At 37.2% G+C, this 20,301-nt stretch overlaps 1 protein-coding gene across 16 annotated transcripts in view; it reads right to left on the bottom strand.

Annotated features, from left to right (window-relative positions):
• The window catches only part of WDFY3 (WD repeat and FYVE domain containing 3), a 251,256-nt gene that overhangs the window by 143,915 nt on the left and 87,040 nt on the right, over positions 1-20,301 (bottom strand). For all 16 annotated transcript variants that reach the window (XM_070262308.1, XM_070262304.1, XM_070262309.1 and 13 more), the window contains 2 exons: positions 16,931-17,141; positions 5,479-5,602 (listed from right to left, as the gene is read on the bottom strand). In XM_070262308.1, coding sequence (XP_070118409.1) covers positions 5,479-5,602; positions 16,931-17,110 — 304 coding nt within the window. In that variant the 5' untranslated portion in view covers positions 17,111-17,141. The remainder of the gene's footprint in view (positions 1-5,478; positions 5,603-16,930; positions 17,142-20,301) is intronic.

Genomic DNA, 20,301 nt, shown 5'->3' with positions numbered 1-20,301 from the left:
AAATCCCTAACCATGCACTTACGTCATCAGCAGAGAGTTCATCAATTTTTATATTGATATACAAGACGAATTAAAGTTGTCAGAAAATAAATCCAATCTGTCCACTCGGAACTAAAGTGGTAACTTACTCACCTAGACTTGACACACGTCATAAAGACACAGAATGTACAATAACTAGCATCTAGATTAACTTAGGGGTATTTTTTGTTTCCATTTAAGACAATCAAAATAAAAGTAGTTTATTAAATAATTGGATTAATAAAAGACTAACAGTGCTGGGTATATTTCATCTTTATATACTTCCATTTGAAGTTGCCAGATAAAGAGATCTGGATAAGCAGTTGTGGTGTGAATGATAGGGGAGAGATCCCAAACTCTCAGTGACAAAATAAAACTATTTTTACACAACAAATGTATTCAGAATAACTATTGTACTTTCACCTACTAATTTTAGTATGCTGCCATTCAGAACACCTTAATGGAATCTCCCACTTTTTATTTTAAATGAATCAAGAAGCTCACTTTAAAAGTATATAACATTTAGCACCACCTTTAAAAAATTATTTATAGTAGAAAGTACTTTAAATTAAACCTCCGTAAATCACAGTTTCTTAAAACTTTGAAGGAAAAACACTCCCAGTCAAAAAAATATTGCATTTGGTTCTTTTAATTTCACTAATGTTTAACAAATACAAATTTAAATGATGATTTAACTTATTCATAAGTTAATGAAAGGAACGTATTAACATTAACCCATCTTGACAATTGCCAATCATTTTGACTCAAGCTTTAGCTTTCACACTGCATTTCAATACACATAGTTAGACTAAAAAATACAGAAATGGAGTTAGTAGAGTTCATTAGGAAATAGAACAAAATGCAGACAATCTTAAAAGAAATGTAAGTTCCCAGTCTACACTGAGAGAATGTAAGTGAATTCAATTAGACAGCATTCAGAACAATCAGAACGTAAAACCTGTTAATAGCTAAGTGCAATACAATTTTTCCTGTGCAGAGCCCATTTAAAGCATTATCATTTTCAAACGTATGCTTCAGGATGATAATGTGAGACATGACAATAGTTTTATTACACTTATTTCATTAATAAAGAAACCAAGCCCTAAACACTCCTTTCCATCCAAAAAAGAAACTTCCACAAGTTAGTCAGAAAAACAGTGTTAGAACTCATAGCTTCCATGCTTCTTTTCATTTGATAATACACAACCACACCCTGGGAATGAAATTACCTGAAGGTGTTGTGGCTTTGAAATCCTTGGAGGACAGCGGGGCATACTGTTTTTCTGTTTAAAAAAAAAGGCTGGGTTGTCTAATTGGGGATTCACTACATTATACTAATCCCGCCACAAGATGTTGCAATGAGACGCCAACTACGGTCAGCATCACCCAGCTTCTCCATCAGTGGGCGGCTGCCCGTTGGGGATTGCACCACTGTGTTTAACAGTGGCACCCAGCATGCAGCAAAATCATCAATAATAAATTGAAGATACTACTTTTACACAGGTGGGAATTTTCTGCTTCAGGAATGTACACTATGTGCCCTTAAAATTCAGCAGACTGCATGGTTGAACTTAACAAGTAACTGGAAGAGATGGGAAAAATCTTAAGCTACACTTGTACACAACATAGCCACAAAATTATATATTTTCTCAAAATTGTTAAGAGTCACTACATATTTTTAACAAAAGCCACACAAAGGCAACAAGCAAGAGAGAATTAAGGGAGACAGAGAAAACTAGAACTGTGAAGTTGCCCTAATATTTTACAAGTCAGTGTATGTATCCTTTTTGCATATTGATATTCCCCAGAAGTTTCCATTTTTACTAACTTCTGACGGATTGATTTAAACAGCGGAACTGCAGATAGGCATGGTTTCTACTGAGGTATCTACAATCCATGTTAGAAGTGATCTGATAAAAAGACTGGATATGTGAGTGGTATTAGGTAACAAACAAAATAACAAGTATTCCACACCAAATTCAGAGAAGTCCTGGAAAAATAATCTTGCCTTGATGCAAAACAAATATAGCCAACTTTCAAACGACTAACAGAGGACTCACTTCATCTGCTTTCTTTGGAGGAAAATTACGTGCATGTAAATTATAACAAAATTACTTTAAATGATAACTTCCTATAAAATAAAAGGTTATGTAACGTATTGAAAGCAGCAAACTCATAGAGGCCGCAAGTAGCATGGTGGCTGCCAAGGGCTGGGAGGAGGAGGAAATGGCAGTTGCTGTTCAATAAGCATAAAGTTACAGTTATGAAAGACGAAAAAGTTCCAGAGATCCGCTGTATAACACTATACTTATAGTTAACTGCACTGAACACTTAAAATTTTGTTAAGGGGGTAGATCTCACGTGTTTTTTACCACAATAAAAATCAGTCAATCAGGGGCTGGCCCTGTGGCTTAACGGTTAAGTTTGCCTGCTCTGCTTCAGCAGCCCAGGGTTTTGCCAGTTCGGATCCTGGGGGTGGACGTGGCACCGCTCATCAGGTCATGCTGAGAAGGTGTCCCACATAGCACAACTAGAAGGATCTACAACTAGAATATACAACTATGGACTGGGGGCCTTTGAGGAGAAGAAGGAAAAGAAAGATTGGCAACAGATGTCAGCTCAGGGCCAATCAAAAAAAAACGTTAGCTCTTTAAAAAAAAAATCAATCAATCAGAAAATAAGGATGGGATATGCAAGAGGTTAGATGATGGAGAATGTACCTCGATCCTCAAAATCTAGAATTTTTTACTCGAAAAATCAAAGGATGAAAAAATCTCCTTGAAAGTGTTTTTGGTAGCAAGACTGACCAAAAGAAACTTCCAATGTTCAAGATTACAAATGGGAGAAAAGAACAAGGATTCCCATAGCCACGGTTCTGTAAGGCTGAGGAGATACTCCAAAAGTATACTTTTCTCTCTTAACATCAGTAAGGCTGACCTTTCTAACAAGACTAATCCTCAAAGCATTACAAAAAGAGGTCACAAAAATCCCATGTCAAAAATCAGTAAAAATTTACTGAGCACCTAACTGGTGACAAGCAGCCTTCTAGGAGACACAGGCGTGAATGCAACAGACAATAAAATTAGATAAGTGTGTAAACAAGATACTTTCAGATGACGACAAAGCTCTGAAGGAAGTATTTAAGGCGACCGAATAAACACTAACTGGTGTAGGGACAGAGGATAACAGACCTATTTACAGGGCCTGCAACTTCCCCTGGGCCCAAAGGCTCCCAGGGCTAAACAGCTAGCATCCACAAACAACTCCAATAAACATCCAACAGATACTCAAATGCAGTACTTCAACAGCTAGATCACAAGCAGTTTGCGTGTTTCCTCACTGATAAAACTGCATTCATGCTTGTACTTTAAGAATGGAGGTGGGGTGGGGGATCTCCCAAGCATACTTTGCTGCGAGATAATGATGGTGGTGGACCTTCTTTCCTCTTGTTGACTCCTGGTTTTATAAGTTTCTGCAATAAAACCATGCTATATGATGTGATGGGATTTGATGTGATGGCACCTGAAAGCTTGTCAGCCTAAAGGTATCACCTTCCTGAACCCATCTTACATAGCAAGAGTCAAAGATATTTTCACTCATGAGATTTCTAAAAAAAAAAAAACCCCAAAATCTAAAATGTAACTCCCCTGCATCCTTTCTCAGGGAGCTGCTGAAAAAAGATGCTTTACGAAGAATGAGCAAGTTAATTTCAGAAAAAAGATGACATGAGATTCAAGAGGCTCCATCCCAAAGAAGTGGAAAGGCATCCCAGGATGACGTGAGCGAAGGTGTAAAAATAACAGCTGTCCAGCTGGCCTAGAGAGCTACTACTATAGAAGGTTCCGGAAGAGCTATTTGCAAGATGAAACTGATAGAATCTCTTATGTCTTTGATCATATTGAGGGGAGATTCAGAAAAACAAGGGAGTAGGGGATGAAAGTGTGATGAAAATGTAGAAAACTAGTAAAGAAAAAAAGGCAACGATTAACTCTGATGGAGGTGGAGGAGAAGCTTTCAAGAAAGGAGAAGTAATCATGGCATACCATATGGCTCCTCTCAGAACAGTGTTTTCATAGTCATAATAATATAATGAATACTGATCTAATCAAATTACGATAGAACAATATTGGGGGTACAGGAAGTGTGCATCTGTGGGGTAGTGGTGGTGAGCTTAAGAGAGTAAAAGTCTCATCTTGTGAGAAGTCAGAAGAGAGTATCTAAATGCGAAAAATCAAAGGCACACATGGTAAGAACGTTATTTAAAGACATAGAGGTAAATATCAAAAAAAGTTAAAAGAGTTAAAAAGTGATTCCCTCTCAGGAGTGAGGAATGAGGATGCGCCAGGTGGATGGGAGATGCTATTTTTATTAAACCTTTTAACTATTTGACCCTTAAAACTATGTGCCTATATACTTTTAATAAAAATAAAAACTAAGTAAAAAAATAAGACTGTATAACTAAGGCATTACTTTACTATTGGAAAAATAATAATTTGATGGGCTGAAAAGGTAAGTGATTTTCCAAAGAGACATTAGAAACAGAACTTAAATCACTGATTTCTTAATCTAACGCTTCAATAAGAAAGCTATCATTACAAAACCAAAATAATATAATAAAACAAAATTAAGATAATATCCCTCAAACGTATTGCTAACTTAGAAGATGACTAATGGTAATTAAAATGAAGAAAGCTCACTTTAACCTTGAGTAAAAGGATGGTACAATATGAAGTTCAACATTACCTAATTATGAATAAGACTAGTTATTCAGGCAGCATTCATTAAAAGGCCTACTGTATGCACAGCATTGTGGTAACGATGGCAGGTTATGTAAAGACCCTTAGACAATTTATGGTGTAACAGGAAGATAAAGACACATACACAGCTACTACTCATGGAGCTGAGAAACAAGGAGTAGTACAGAAGAGAAAGATTTTCTTTGATTAAGGGAATCAAGAAACATTCCACCAAGGAGGTGTGACTTAATCCAAGCTGCAAAGATTCAGACATACTGAGATGAGAGAAGGTTCTCCTTCCTGGGTGAAGCATCCTAAGTAAAGAATAGAAATAAGAGCACAGACATGTTCTACAGCAGCTTGGTTTGGCTGAAACATAGAAACGAAAACAAGAAATAAAAAAGGGTAGTCTAAAAAAAAATACATATGGCCAGATCCTTGCCTTGAAAGTCATGCTAGGAATTTGGATTTTGTTCAGGAGGAAACAGTGTTGGAGTGGAGGTGGTAGTGGTCCAAGGAAAGGAATCTTGAGTAGAACTACTCTGCTTGAGAGCAGGTGCTGAAGCCAACAGAAGAACGTGACTACAAGAATGGGAATGGGGACTGGGGAATGGACCGAAATCCATGTGCTTACAACTGGGTCAATTTTCTATTTAATTTTAACAGCACTTTTACTGGACTGTCCATTCAAATAAATCTGTTTTTGCTGGATTTATAAAAATACCTGTGGATTTGTTTGATGCCCTCCTTCGAATTTCTGTCACCATCAGTCGTGAGACCTGGGTTGTGAACTGCAGAAGATCAGAAAATTTTTCTGTCATTGTATTTGGCGGAGCATTTCCAAAAACCTGCGGATGAGAAAAAACAATTTTAATCAAGCACTGTCCACTTTTTTTTTGGTTTTGGTAGGAACTGAGCTTGTTTCTGCTAGAAAGGAAGAACAGTATAATAGATTTGATTAAGAACTTATACTGTCTCAACTGGAAGTATAAGCATCAGTTTTATAAACAGTTTGAGAAAAGAAAAAACTGTGGTCATACTAATTTAGAATGAAAATACCAGGCCAGTATACAAATGTCAAGACCCTAACTTATCTTTCTCATTGGAAAGTTTTTAAGAGTTTAGCCAAATTTGTACCTCAAGTCACCTGAATATCTGGTTATGTAGTTGTAATTATTTTCTTTTATTCTGTGTATTTCAAAGTGTGGTATGACTTGGAAATCAAGTCAAAAAAGTATGCTTACAGTTACTTTGGATTTGAGTGATATGTTTAAAACACAACTCTTGGGGCCAGCCCAGTGGCATAGCGATTAAGTATGCATGCTCCACTTCAGCGGCCCGGGGTTCACAGGTTCAGATCCTGAGCACAGACCTACACATGGCTTATCAAGCCATGCTGTGGTGGTGTCCCACATACAAAATAGAGGAAGACTGACACAGATGTTAGCTCAGGGACAATCTTCCTCAAGCAAAAGGAGGACGATTGGCAACAGAGGTTAGCTCAGGGCCAATCTTCCTCACCAAAAAAAAAATAATAATAAAAAATAAAACACAACTCTTCCAATAAATCACATCTAGCCACATTTCCTTACACATATTAAATAATTTGTTGAATTAATGATTAAATAAATGAAATCTAAAAGTGAAGACTAGTTATCTATAAAACTGGAATCAATCTTACTAATAAACTTTAGAAAATACAATGTTTCTCTGAGGAAATCTAAATTAAGAATTCAGAGAAAAGTGGTAAGATTCTTTGATGGTACAAGATACATCAGATTGTGAAAAGCAGGGACTTATCTATTGCTAAGTCTGGGCTGAACCTAGAATTCACTAAACTCATCTTACATCTCAGAATTTCTGGAGTCTAGCCACACTAATTCCCAAAATAAAGCTGTTAGGAAATAGACCAGAATAAAGAAAATGAATGAGACAGTCATGAAATATACTTGTTTTTGCAAAAATCTAAGACAAATGAACTTTAGAATAAATAATTCTTAAATCTGTATAGGTTCAGCAAAGAGAATGGACGGACTGTCATAGGAAAAGAAATGGTTATAATGGCTGTATAACTGAAATATTGTTTTAAAAAATGTTATTTATAGCTAAAAGGAAATGCTGTGTCTTCTAAAACTATTATGATAGCTCTCTATTATAATACTACACAGTATTTTGTATTCTTATTATCTGTTCAAATGTCACTACAAAAGGAGGAAACATATCTTATTCAGCTTTGTCCCTACCAGGCTAGCACCCTGCCTTTTACAGGGATGTTTTCTAATATGGTTGTTCATTTATATGCTGCCTGCTCCTCAGTCAAATTCTAGAGAATGTTTAGGCAGCATTAAAGGATACAAACTATAACATGAAAATATTACTAAAAGTAAGAAGGAAAACAGAAACAAGCAAATGAAAAGCCCAGGTTAGGGAATAGTCTAGAAAAAAAAGACTAAATAAAAATCTAAGACCAAAAGAGACCTCTATATTTGCCATGTTTTGGTCATAAATTTTGGCTCAAATATACAAAAGAGAAAACCTAGTCAATTGCATGGTTCATAACGTCCTTAGGTAAGAAAAATATATATTTAAGGAAGTATCTCTATACTTCATATTACAATATAAAATTTTTTCCCAAGGATCCTAATAAAAGGATATAACTTATACTGTAACATCCTTGTAATGGAAATATGTTTCTTACACGCTTACAACAGACACTACGTTTCTTATAACCTCTCTCAAATTGAGCTGAAAGTACCAAGCACATAAGTCAATTTGACAGGGTATACTTTGTCCAGGGATCTAAGTGTGCTCACTAACTTGACACAGGAGTAATTTTAAATTATCTCAAAGAACAAATAAACTGTACTTTTCAAGAACTCTTCAGTAGATTACGTTTTTTTCCTGCTGAAACTTTGATGAACATCGTGTTCTTACAGTTAAATTGTGTTGTCTAAGTAAGACCCATATTCTTTAACAAACAAATTAGAGACAGACTAGAAATCGAGAAGCCTAACAGTGGCCCATGCTGAACAGCCCTTTCGCCTCCACCCAGAGAGGAGTGGGTAGCTGTTTAATGAAGCTGTTTATACAACCACTGTATATTTTGCTCAGGCAATTATCAGACCTATCGACAAACTCATTTAGATTTAAAGTAGATAAATATTCCTATTACTCAGAATTTACTGATGTATAGTTTGTTGCTAAGAATTATTAAGAGCTATTTTATTCCTAAGAGTTATTAAGACAACTTCATAAAATAAACAGCTCATTTCTTAAACAATATATGGCATGGTTATGCAAGCAGTCATCATGCTGGGTGAATAACACACTGCTAAAACCGCAACTGACTTTTCACACAAATCCTGATATCTACTGCCTTATTTCCACAAGGAAATTTTTTTAAAAGATAAGTCTTACTTGAAGTGACCAATCCAAACAGAATATTACGAAAAAGGACTATGTCCTATTTGCTAATCTGAAATGAACAACTATTGCTTTTTTGCATAAATAATTTTGTCCAGTGATCCAACATTACTGATTGATTCATTCTTTCATTTATTCATTCATAAATATTTATTAATCTCCTCTACACGCCAGGCAATATTTGGAGTCATGAATACAAAGGCAAATAAAGAGTTGTGAATGCAAAGGTAAATAGAGCAAATACGATTCCCGTGCTTATGGAGTTTACATGTTAGTACAAGAGACAAACGTTAAACAAGTTAATTTAAAAACGAAAACTATGTTAGAGAGTGATGCGTTCTAAAGGAAGTAAACGGTGACCGGAAGGGAATGCTGGGGTGGCGAGACGGTTAAAAGGCCTCTAGAAGGATGAGTCTGATGCCAAAGGATGATACTGAGTAATGAAAACAGGTCACAACTCAAAGAGCCAAGGGAAAGGGTTCTGGGCGGTGAGAAGAGCTGTGCTGAGACCTCCAAGTGGGCATGAGATTGGGGCAGCTGAGGAATCAAACAGCTGGTGCAGCCGGAACATTTCAAATGAGAGGGCAAATGGTACAAGAGAAGGTTGGAAAGAGCGACTAAAATGTGAATCTGACATTCTAGATGACACTGAATGTAAAAGGTAGCAAAGAAAAGTGTAGATTTTTTTGGTGATTGACTTCAACAATTAAATAAAAAAATGTTAAGTATTTATTCACTACCTTCCACAAACACTGGTAATTCTTGAAAATAAACAATGCTTCAATCACGTAATTAAACGTATGCCACACAGGGTGGAGCACAGAGCTGGAGTCAGGAGGCTTTACTGTCCTCATCCACAGGGGCTACTGGTCCAATTTTTCTGGTTCTTAGTTTCCTCATCTGGCAAGGGAGAGAGCTGAGCAAGAGACTGGTAGGTAAGACATTCAACTCAGAAGGGACGATTTGGTAGTAGATACATGACATGCATAACTCAGATGAAAGACAGTATTGAGGACCAAACACGCCTTCTGGAAAATTTAATAAAAACAATAATTGGCATATAACGAGCATTTACAATGTACTTAGCACTATGCAAACTCTTGAGAACATGTAATGTCATTTAAATCTCAGAAAATCCTGGACAGTATCCCCATTTTACAAATAAGGAAACTAAGGGTTAGGAAAGTTCAACAACTTAAGTCAGGAGGTGATGGAGTCAGAATTTAAAACTAGGTCTGATTCCAAGCCGTGTTCTTAATCACTCAGTACTATATCTTCTCAATTAAACTTTGCATGAATCCCATCCCCATAACTTTGTACAGCGTGCACCTTAAGCGGGGAATGACATGCTTGGACTTATTTTTAGAAGGGTCATTTTTAATATCCATCTAAATAAATTTCAGAAAATCTCCTGGCATCTCCTCAACTAAGTATTTTTGGCATACTCAGGGAGAGGAAATTAATGGTCTTATCTAACGGCATGCATAAAGGGAAGGCTCAACACATATTGGTGCTGAATGAAGCTATTCAATAAAAATTTATTAAACATGACTAATAAAAGAAAGGCTGGAATTTTTACAAGGTTTTCTAAAATGGTGTTTGTTTCCTAAATACGTGTAATGTCTATAATTAAGTTACAGAGCACTGACCATCATTAGTCCTTGAATAGTTTCCTATATATAACAGATTTTAAAAATTGACAAAAATGTAATTATATTATTTCATATTGTAAATGAGTTAAGATTTCTTATCAATTAATATAAATAATTAGGGAAACAGCTTATACACTTCTTGTTTCTAAGGACCACCAACTTAGGGGAGAAGAAATTGACAATGCCTAACTCAGCCCCTTTCTCTTTCCTCTCCTTATGGGATACGCCTGCCTCAGGAGAACACGCTCTCTCATTTGCTCTGAGTGTGGCTTGCTTGCTGTTGTCCAGTTTTGCCAATAACTGGGTAAGTAAATATAATTATTTCAGGGGTGAATTTAGCAAGTCCTTTGTTGCAGAGACCTAGGCTACATTCTCCAATATCAACTGCACAGGCATCATGTATCAAATAATAAAGTTGTATATATGTAAATAATTCATCTGTCTGACTCCTGATCTGTCTCTCATTTGGTTCTAAACTTGAGTATCCTTTCTTTAAAGCCAACTATTTAAAAAGTAAACATCACTTGTAAGGGATAAAAAAAAAAAACACACTGCATTCAACTTAGATGCTTCTCAAATATAAATTAAAAGCAAATTAAAAAACGAGGGGAGTTTCTAAAAGATCTAGCTAGTAAAATTATATTTTAAAACCACAGTAAGGTATGATAACATATACCAATGTAATTAATAATGGCAGTTAATTCTTAAATGACTAAAATGCTATTCCTTTTTTAGTAAGTTTAAACCAAGTATTTTCTCAGTAAGCTTTTATTCTTGGGATTAAAGGTTAATGATTTTTAAGAATGCTGGATAAATATTATTATGCTCCTCTCTGCCTCCACTATAATCTTTCAGTTGAGAGAATCAGGGAGAGGAGGATGGCGGCGGTCTCCTGGCAGGACTTTGCCCAGGCCCACGGGAGGCAGCCAAAGGACCAGCATGAGACACGGCCCAGAAAAACAACTCAACACATGTCATTTCTCAACCTCTTTCTCTTAAAGGCAACCATCACACACTGAAATAACAGTAACGAGCACACTTTAAAGATGATTCTGTATATAGATGCCCATGTCTAACAGTAATGGTTTATTTGCCATTTAGCACAAACCAAGCAAAGTCTCAAAAATCAACAGTAAAACTCATTTTTAGCAATCGTGGGAGGAACTCTAGAGCCAAACTGAGCTATTCACTCATCAAAACGATTCCTTACTAGTGGAGAAAGTTCATGTGTAAACGGTCAAACATTAGATAAACATGGCTATATATTTCAAAATTTTATGGATGTGATATCTTACCTAAGGGCAATTTTTGTTTGTTATCAATAATCCAATGAATATAATTTATATATTTTTTAAATTGGTCACAACAGTCCAGAAATAACTTCCTATCTTTTCATTAGTTAAGAGTTGACGGAACCTTTCTGATAGCTAATTCACTCATTGTATTAGAGATTTAAGGCAATCTACTCATATGTGCTTTTAAACAGCCAACTAAAAACTTTTGACTTCAAAGAATTTAATAGTTAGTGAGACTTATGACAACATAGAACACAAGAGAACTAAGTCAAGCAGTCTAAGCAATGGAGAGTAATTACTAAAGCATCTCAAATCTACTTGTTAAAAAAATCAAATATTTGTATGATTCTACCAAAGACTCGCTTAAATTGACTGTGGAAGCCTGATAAAATACATGGGATACATACTTGGGTATTACTTATTAATTTATGTTAATAGTTGAGAACAACAATTGTCCTAACTACTCTAAACATTATCATCACCTTGTAAATGTTTGTAAGTCTGAGAAAAGGAAATTACTTCAAACTATTCAGTAGCCAATAGTACATTAAGACATTGAAGTAAAACCAAAATAAAAAGATTTAAAAAATTACAACTTCCCAGAACTGGTTCCAATAAAAATTGACTGTTACCTCAACAGGGCTTAAAAAATGGCTTGTCGGTAATCAGTTCTTGCTCCCATTTTCGAAACAGCTATTTTAAACCTTTCTCCACCTCTCCTCCTGTTCCTACTCTACCATCTCCTCCCTCCATCATTCTCAGCCTCTTATTTGATAGATTAAAAAATGAACACCCTCTAGGGGCTGGCCCGGTGGCGTAGTGGTTAAGTCCATGCACTCTGCTTCGGTGGTCAGGGGTTCACAGGTTTGGATCCCAGGAGCAGACCTACACACCACTCATCAAGCTGTGCTGTGGCAGCGTCCCACATACAAAATAGAGGAAGACTGACTCAGATGTTAGCTCAGGGTCAATATTCCTCAAGCAAAAAGAGGAAGATCGGCAATAGATGTTGGCTCAGAGCCAATCTTCCTCACCATCCCCTCACCCCCAAAAAGAACATGCTCTAAACGCATTAATGTTTCCATCCTCTATTCCTATTCTATCCTATCCAACCCCACGGGCAATACGTGAACGCTTTCTCCCTCTTACCATGCTCCTTCCTTCTCCTCCTCTCCTTCTGCCTTACCAACCCAGCAAAACCTTAATCCCCATAAATAATGTTATCTGTCTGCCTTCCCTACCTCTACAGATACGCTGCTGAGTACCTGCAAGAGAAAAATCACACACCTGCATGAAAAAGATCTAGTACAAATTTATCATCTCCAACCTTCACTGAGACCTCAATACTCTTTAATTCTTGTATTGTCCCTTTTCAACTATTTCTCTCATTCCCCTTAATATTCCAAACCATCACAACTTCCTTAAGTCTCCTATTCAACCTACTTACTCTTGGCTCTTAACAGACCACATCTTCTGTTGACCACTACAGGAAACTGAGGTTAGCAAGAAGATCTCATTCAACTTTCTACTACCTTAACTACAAATCTATAATCACACCCAACAAAATACGCTTTCCTACAGGATGGGGTGTCTTTCTCCTGCTCAAGGTTCACCCATCCACTTGCTATTTGACTCAATGCTCTCCTCCCTTAATCAACTTCATTGCCTCTTGAAAATTTCCAAATTTCCCCCTCTGCTGGGTTCTTCCTTTCCCTTTACCAGCATGCGTGGGTCTCTCACTGCTTTAAAAACAAAGCAAAACACTAGAAACATACAAACAAAAACTCTCCTATTGCCAAGTTCACGTCCATCAATCTCTTTTGCTCTCTTTTCTTTCAAATCTCTACAAGCTCAGTATACACTTACTGTTGCTTCTCATCTCCCATTCACTTCTCAACTCACTGTTTTCTGGCTTCGTCATTCCAGTAACTTCCAAACTGGCAAATTTCATGAACATTTGTCAGTCTTCATCTTACTGGGTCTCTCTATTGTATATGACAGTGTTGACTGCTCTCCTCCTTCTGGCAACATTTTTATTGATTTCTATAACCATCCCCTCCTGATCCTTTTTGTCTTGCCATTGACCACCTCTTGTTCTACATCCTTTATGGGTTCCCCTTCTTTCATTAAACATCCATATTCTCCATGGTTCACCTTAGCCTACTGCACCTCTCACTTGCCAGTATGAGCCATTAATAATCTCTTGTCCCCTTCCAGGGTTTCAACCACCACATCTCTGCCAATGCGTCCTAAAAATTTGTATCCAGCCAAATCCCCTCACCTGAGCTTCTAACTTCCTACTGAATACCTCCATCTGGGAAGCTCACAAATAGTTCAGACTCAGTGCCTCAAACGGACTCTATCCCCTAAACTTCTCTTTCTCAGCTATTGGGAAAAATATCCACCCAGTTTTCCAAATCAGAAACCCAGGAGTCAGCCTCGCCTTGGCCCGTTCTCTGATTCTATTGTTTAAAATGCTTCATTGGCTCTACATGCCTCCAGGAAGAAGTATTAGCTCTTACTGTGCCATACAAACCCGTCCTTATGTGCCTCCTATCAATCTCGACAGTCTTATTTTTTTGCCCCTCCTTGACATAAAATCAACTACTTAGACTGCTTAGAGATGCTGGCATGTATTAAAATGTTGGTTGCCTTTTACCTTGACTCATGCTTCAACTTCTTACTCTAATTACCTTCTTGGTTAATTGAGCCCACTTAATTCCAATCTGGCTAAGGCTTACTTTTTAAGGGCTCAACAAGCACATCACATTCTTAAGGAAGAGTTCCCTTCCCTGATCCCTACAGGCTTTCAGACAACTCTCTTTCAGGGGCGGAGTCTCTAATACTATATTTCCTTGTTATTGTATTATCTGTTTATGTGCGTATCTCTTCCAGAATTATATGTTTATCTTTCTCACTATACTTGAGCTTCACAAGATTATAAGTATCTTATCTCAGAAACTCAGTATATTGTATGGCACAAAGGGCATTTGTTTGACACAAACTCACTGCATGAATCAGTGAATGCGTCACAACAGAATAAAGAGGACAAGCAAACAAATAAACACGGAATATGTAGGGTCTACCTCTTATCTCTGCTATCAAATTAGTCTTTAGCTTGGTTTGAGTAATCCATAAAGTAAACAATTATTTCAGCATAAATAGTTTATAATCTTTGCTTTGTCTTGTAACGTTTTTACTTTTAATGTGGTAACAACAATAACAATAATAGACATAAGTTCCCAAGGACAAACATTTGTTAAGAGCTTTAAGTACATTATCTTATGTAATCCTCGCACCAACCCCACAAGGTAGATATTTTTATTCTTATTTTCCAGCCCAGAAACTGCAAGTGACTGTGCAGCAGACACCCAGAGGTCTACTCCCTAGAGAGGAAGAACAGGTATATCAGCACCAACCAAGGACAGGAACACTGATGGGTGAAAACTGGAGATGAATTGAAAGTCTACCTACTGAACATGAAACATCAGCCTTGTTCCCCAGCTGGGCTTTAAGAAAACACTAGCAGCCAGGGTTATATGCACCAGGCAGGAAACTGGAAAATCCTCCCTGCTGGGCTATCAACATCCAAGGTTGAGGGCGCTCCCATTAAACAGCTCAGCCAGATCATCTAAGCACCTGAAAAGACTCCTCCCTGCCACATACTCTCCAGTAGGCGTTCCAATACCTCACTCTTAAATATCAACCACAGATGATTATTACCAGGCATCTGAAGACTACTCTGATATGAAAGAAAATAAAATGCACAAAGAAAGACAGAAACTTGGAGCAAATAACACTCAAGAAGCATAAGAAAATTTGAAAAAACTTTAATATTTTCAGAGGGATGATAGGGGATCCTGCACAATTTTAAAAGAATAAAAGAAGAATTCAAGGAAATTAAAAATATTACAGCACAAAGTTAATCCAGAAGAGCTAATATCTGATTGACTGAGTTGCAGAAAACGGGAACATAAAAAACAAAGGGGAGAATATTAACAAGAAATATTTCAAAATATTTTCCTAGAATTGAAGGGTACAAGTTTTCAGATTAAGAAGGTACATTATGCAGCCTCAGTAAAATTTCAAAATAATGAGGAGAAAAAGAAGAGCCTAGAAAATTTCAGACAGAAAGACTAACACACAGAACAATATAGAGACCAAGTGAGACTAGGGGGAGGCGATGACTCAGAGATGGCGGGGAGAGAAAGGCATAGGCAGGGGGACTGAGACAGATTCAGGGGAGGGGCAGAAACAAGGGGAGAGGGGCTGGCCCCGTGGCTGAGTGGTTAAGTTTGCGCGCTCCGCTGCAGGCGGCCCAGTGTTTCGTCGGTTCGAATCCTGGGCGCGGACATGGCACTGCTCGTCAGACCACGCTGAGGCGGCGTCCCACATGCCACAACTAGAAGAACCCACAACGAAGAATACACAACTATATGTACCGGGGGGCTTTGGGGAGAAAAAGGAAAAAATAAAATCTTTAAAAATAAAAAAAAAAAAAAAAAAAGAAACAAGGGGAGAGAAAGGGGAGAGAGAGACGGAGAAAGGGAGAGAGAGAAACAAGGAGACAGAGAGACGTGGGAAGAGAGAGAGAGACAGAGATGGGGTAAGAGAGAGGAAGATAGAGGTGGGAGAGATGAAGGCCGAGAGAGAGAGAGAGAGAGAGAGAGAGAGAGAGAGAGAGAGAGAGAGAGCAATGGGGAGAAAGTGACAGACACAGGAAAGGAAGGAGAGACAGAGAAAGGAGAACGACAGAGACAGGGCAAGGAAGAGGAAAAGAGAGAGAGAGGGGAGGGAGAGAAACAGACAGAGATGTGGAGAAGAGAAACATGGACATGAGGAAAGACAGAAATTGACAGTTATGTTATGAATCTAGGGAAAACAAGTTCTACAAGAATGAAAAAATAATGGTGGTAACTATAAGGTTCATCTGTGAATAATATACCACGCTCAGTAGAGTGTAAACAATGAATCTTGTTTACACAAATGGTATAACTATGTAAATGGAGAGGGCAAGAAGGAGGGTAGCACATATGAGTGACGATATGTATATTATGTATGGTTTGGAGGGATGGGGAGTAAAAAAAAAAAGCTAATTCTCAAAGTCAATTAAAACTGAATAATCAAGAAACAGCAGTAAAAGTATGTTATTTAAAAGTTGAAAGAGCTAAAAGTGGCATGCGGCAATTAGTGGCAGAGAGCAGAAGGGCACGTGTAAGCCTGCGGAACTACTTGACTTTTTAAACTATGTGCTTGTACACCTTTGATAAAAGATTTAAAAATTGCTTTTAAAATCTCCATCAAGACTGCTACATGCAATCAACTTGACAAAATACATTAACACATTAACTCTATTTAGACTCCCTAGGGCCTATAACTATGCTTTTGCAAAATCTCTTATAGAAAATCCACCAAACAACGAAGCAAATGATTCTTTACTGTGTACAAAGCGCTTGGGCAACTGCACCATTTGGTGCAATAAACCATCACCTCAGAAGATCAGAGAAATAACCTAAGTGGTAGTTTACAATCTGTCCCCTCTTCCAAATATCAGCCATGAGAGGAACAATTTACAGAATGCTCACCATCTTCCTTTTGTAGTTAGAATGAAGTGGATTCATTCTGACCAGACCTCACATCAAGTCACATTACCTTACAGCAAATTGAAAAGAAGGAATGAAAACATCAAGCTTGTTAAAAACTAACTCATTCTAGCATTTTCTCCTTCCTGTGACTTATTACAACCTTATGATTCCTGCGGTGCCATCCAGCCCTGGAAGGCATGTGCTTGGCAACCTGGACTCACCCTGTTAAACACTGGCAGCATCATGTACAGCTTCTCTTCTTGCTCCTTCTGAGTCATGTGCCGGGGAGGGTGGCACAGCTCAGTGAAGAGACGGCGGAGGTGCATCAGGCCTAAGGCGTTGTCTTGCGGGCTGCACTCCTCCTGCCTCGGCCGCCCCATGATCCTCTTCACCATGTTCATCTTGGCTGGTTGGTGATAAACACTTCTAACTCTGCGGAAAGACATTCATACACAAACAGTCAAAATGTCATCATCTTGACCAGTTAAGCATGTGTGGAAGAGCTTATAAAGAGTCTGAAAAATAGAAAATTTTGTCTAAAACAATTTTTTTCTACTTCTTTAAACAGAACAGGTAGAGAAAGGCAAAGCGAATTTTGATAAAGTGCCCTAAATAACTAATTATGAATCATACCACTCAACATTCCTACTGGCTTTGCCACAATTTGAATAAAATGTAAAACACTAACTGGACAAGTAATAAATGTTTCCAATTTAGTTATATCAAGTTCAACAACAAAGTTATATCAAGTTCAACAACAAAGGGATCACAAATCTTACAATTAATATGTTGCTTAATAGTTGAGCATATGTAAAAAGAATGAAAAAACAGAAAATTCACTCTAACTTCAAAACATCCAAAACAACAACAAAGTTTCCACAAAGTTTTCTATTTTTAATTACTTAACTTTTTTTCTAGATGAAGGATTACACTTTGGGTACCTGCTGAAGAGTTTACTTTACACTATAGTTTGAAAACAAATGAAATGGTATCCCAATATATTTTACAAATGATAAGAAGACAGTGAAAATTATCATATAACTGAAGAACACTTTTTCAAACTATAGTTTGAAATCCTTTGGCAGGTCATGTTAATTCATTTAGTGGATCATGACAAGCATTTTTAAAAAACAAAATAGAATAGAAGATATTGGAATACATATAGTAAGGATAATTATTATTTCATGAAACTTATTTTAGGTAAGGGTGTATTCGCATGTACTGCATCACAATGTAAAACGTACCCCTGGCTAGAGCTGCAGTTAAGAAACAAATAAACCACTCACTGGGTTAGAAGATACACCAGAGTCAATAACACTAAGCTTCCAGAAAGCATCATCAGCCCTTTTCAACCACCACTAACTGCGCCAGCAATTAGCTAATTTCAGACACAAAAACAGGCTATCTTACAAAAGGAACCAGGAAGGCTAGGAGGACATTATGGATATAGAGAATTTGGACAAAACGCAATTTGCTTTTTAATCAAAAAGCAGGAATAACTTGAAGATTAATTTTTAATTGTGCTACATGACATATTCCAGTACGCCGTTTCTTAAGAAATGAAAGACTACCGCAAGGCTAGAAGTTTTTTACTGAACATCTGTCTTGATTTTTTAAAACCATAAGAAGAACCAGCATTTTAAACATGACTGTCCTTGAGAATTCTGAGTGAATCCCGTATTTGGCTACAGATATATATTTATGCACTTGAGTTTGCCTGCAACAGGAGGCCACGAAGTGAGACACTCTGCTTAGAGCACTCAGTACCCTCTGAGGTGTCCCACCGCAGAGAAGAGTGCTTAGACACACAGGGAAGGGGCCGAGGAGAACCTCTAAACTACATAATGACAAACAAAAGTCAGTCCAGTTCAAAGGTGTTCAAAATATTTCATTCTTGGAAAATAGCTAAGCCCTCCAAATATAAATTTAAAAATTTCAACAAATATATACAAACAGCCTACTATGTGCTGGTATGTATAGTCCTGGAAATCCCCAGAACAAAAAAAAATTTGAAGTGAATTACAAAACTTTTGTCCATTAGCTACCATTTTAGATTACGCATACGTCTGCCCTTTTTCCTGAGCCCACAGCTAGAGTTCATAATCTAGGCTGTGTGGATAGGATTTAGGGGATTCACAATCCTCTAACACCTTCAAAAAATTTTTTTAAGAGATCCCCAGCTTTCAAAGGAGTCTACGTCATTAAAGAGAGTCAAGTATCACTCTATATCTACGGCATTCCAAAGCACCTTCAGACCACCTCTTCTGTTCCTCATCCCAACTTAAGCAAGTGGGTGGAAGAGCAGATTAATGCGACCTTTAAGTGAGGTCCCAAGACAAGAACAAGTTGCTCCAAGCCTCACAGTGGAAAGGAAGTGGAAGAGAATCCAGACCTCCTGCCACCTGGTCAAGAGCCCTTCCTGGCTTACCCATATTCATATGCCTATTTTAAATGACAGAATTCTTGGAAACTGACTCTATTTAGCATATTGATTTATTTAGCATCAAGTATCAATCAGAATGTGAAAGAAATCTTTTTTATTTTTCTGAAAATACACCAATTAATTTTCATTTCAATAAAAAAACATGATCACGTAACGACCAATATTAACCAGATGTAATCAAGCTATTATACCATCATTGTTTAATACCTATCAGGTACAAAAGGATATATATCAATCAGCTAAGCGGGTTTACTGGTATTTCTCAATTACTCAAATAATCTCAGTGATGGAGAAAAATCAGATTCCTCCTTTTCTCCTAATTTACCAAGAAACACTTAAGCATATCAGATTGCTGAATCATTGCTTTGTCTGCACTTTAATGTTTATATTTAAAGTATAATTCAGACCAAGAGCTGTCACCTTTAAAGTACTCTTCAGCAGTTAAAGAGTAGGAAAGGACAGGCGCTTTTCAGTTAAACCTGTGCAAACATGTCCATATGAGATGGGTACCTTCAGGAGAAAGGCTCCTAACCCCCTTGAATCTTGAGTTTCTCTCACCTCTAAGATCTTTCCTCATAGCCTTTTTGTAATGCATACCCAAAATAACATCGTTTCTGTAAAGTGCCAAGCACATTAGTTACATTCAATAATTCTTTTTCTTTTCTTCCTTTAGCTTGATCATGAAACATTTAATTCCTTCTCATTTGCATTTTTAGTTTTTAAGCAAGGAAGGAGAAGGAAATGGTGTAAGCCCTTAAAGCACTACGTTTGAGAGACTTACAAAATTATAGACAAAAAATTAAGGGACAATTTCTTAGTTGGATGCTCAATAATACAGAAGAGAGAGGAAAAATATAATAATAATGATGACAAATCATAGAATGATTATTTTTTGGGTAACGTTATTAGGGGTTTTCAAAATATTTATAAAGGTTATTGTGTAGAAGAACTAGTTTTCTAACACAAAATCTATTTTGTTTCACAAGAGAAGCGTTTGTACTGCCAACAGGGGGTTATTTAAATAGCAGTGAGATAATTACTGCACTGAGCCCAGACAGTGTTTCTTATTCTAATCTCTTGCGTTAGTGCTTGGAAATCCCAGGCACTTTAACCTTCCCCTCCCAAAATCCTTGAAATAGTTTGTCATTA

Source organism: Equus caballus, chromosome 3 (assembly GCF_041296265.1).
Source record: "Equus caballus isolate H_3958 breed thoroughbred chromosome 3, TB-T2T, whole genome shotgun sequence".
Lineage (NCBI taxonomy): Eukaryota > Metazoa > Chordata > Mammalia > Perissodactyla > Equidae > Equus > Equus caballus.
Note: the sequence above shows the minus strand (reverse complement) of the source record. Positions and strands in the feature narration are given on the sequence as shown.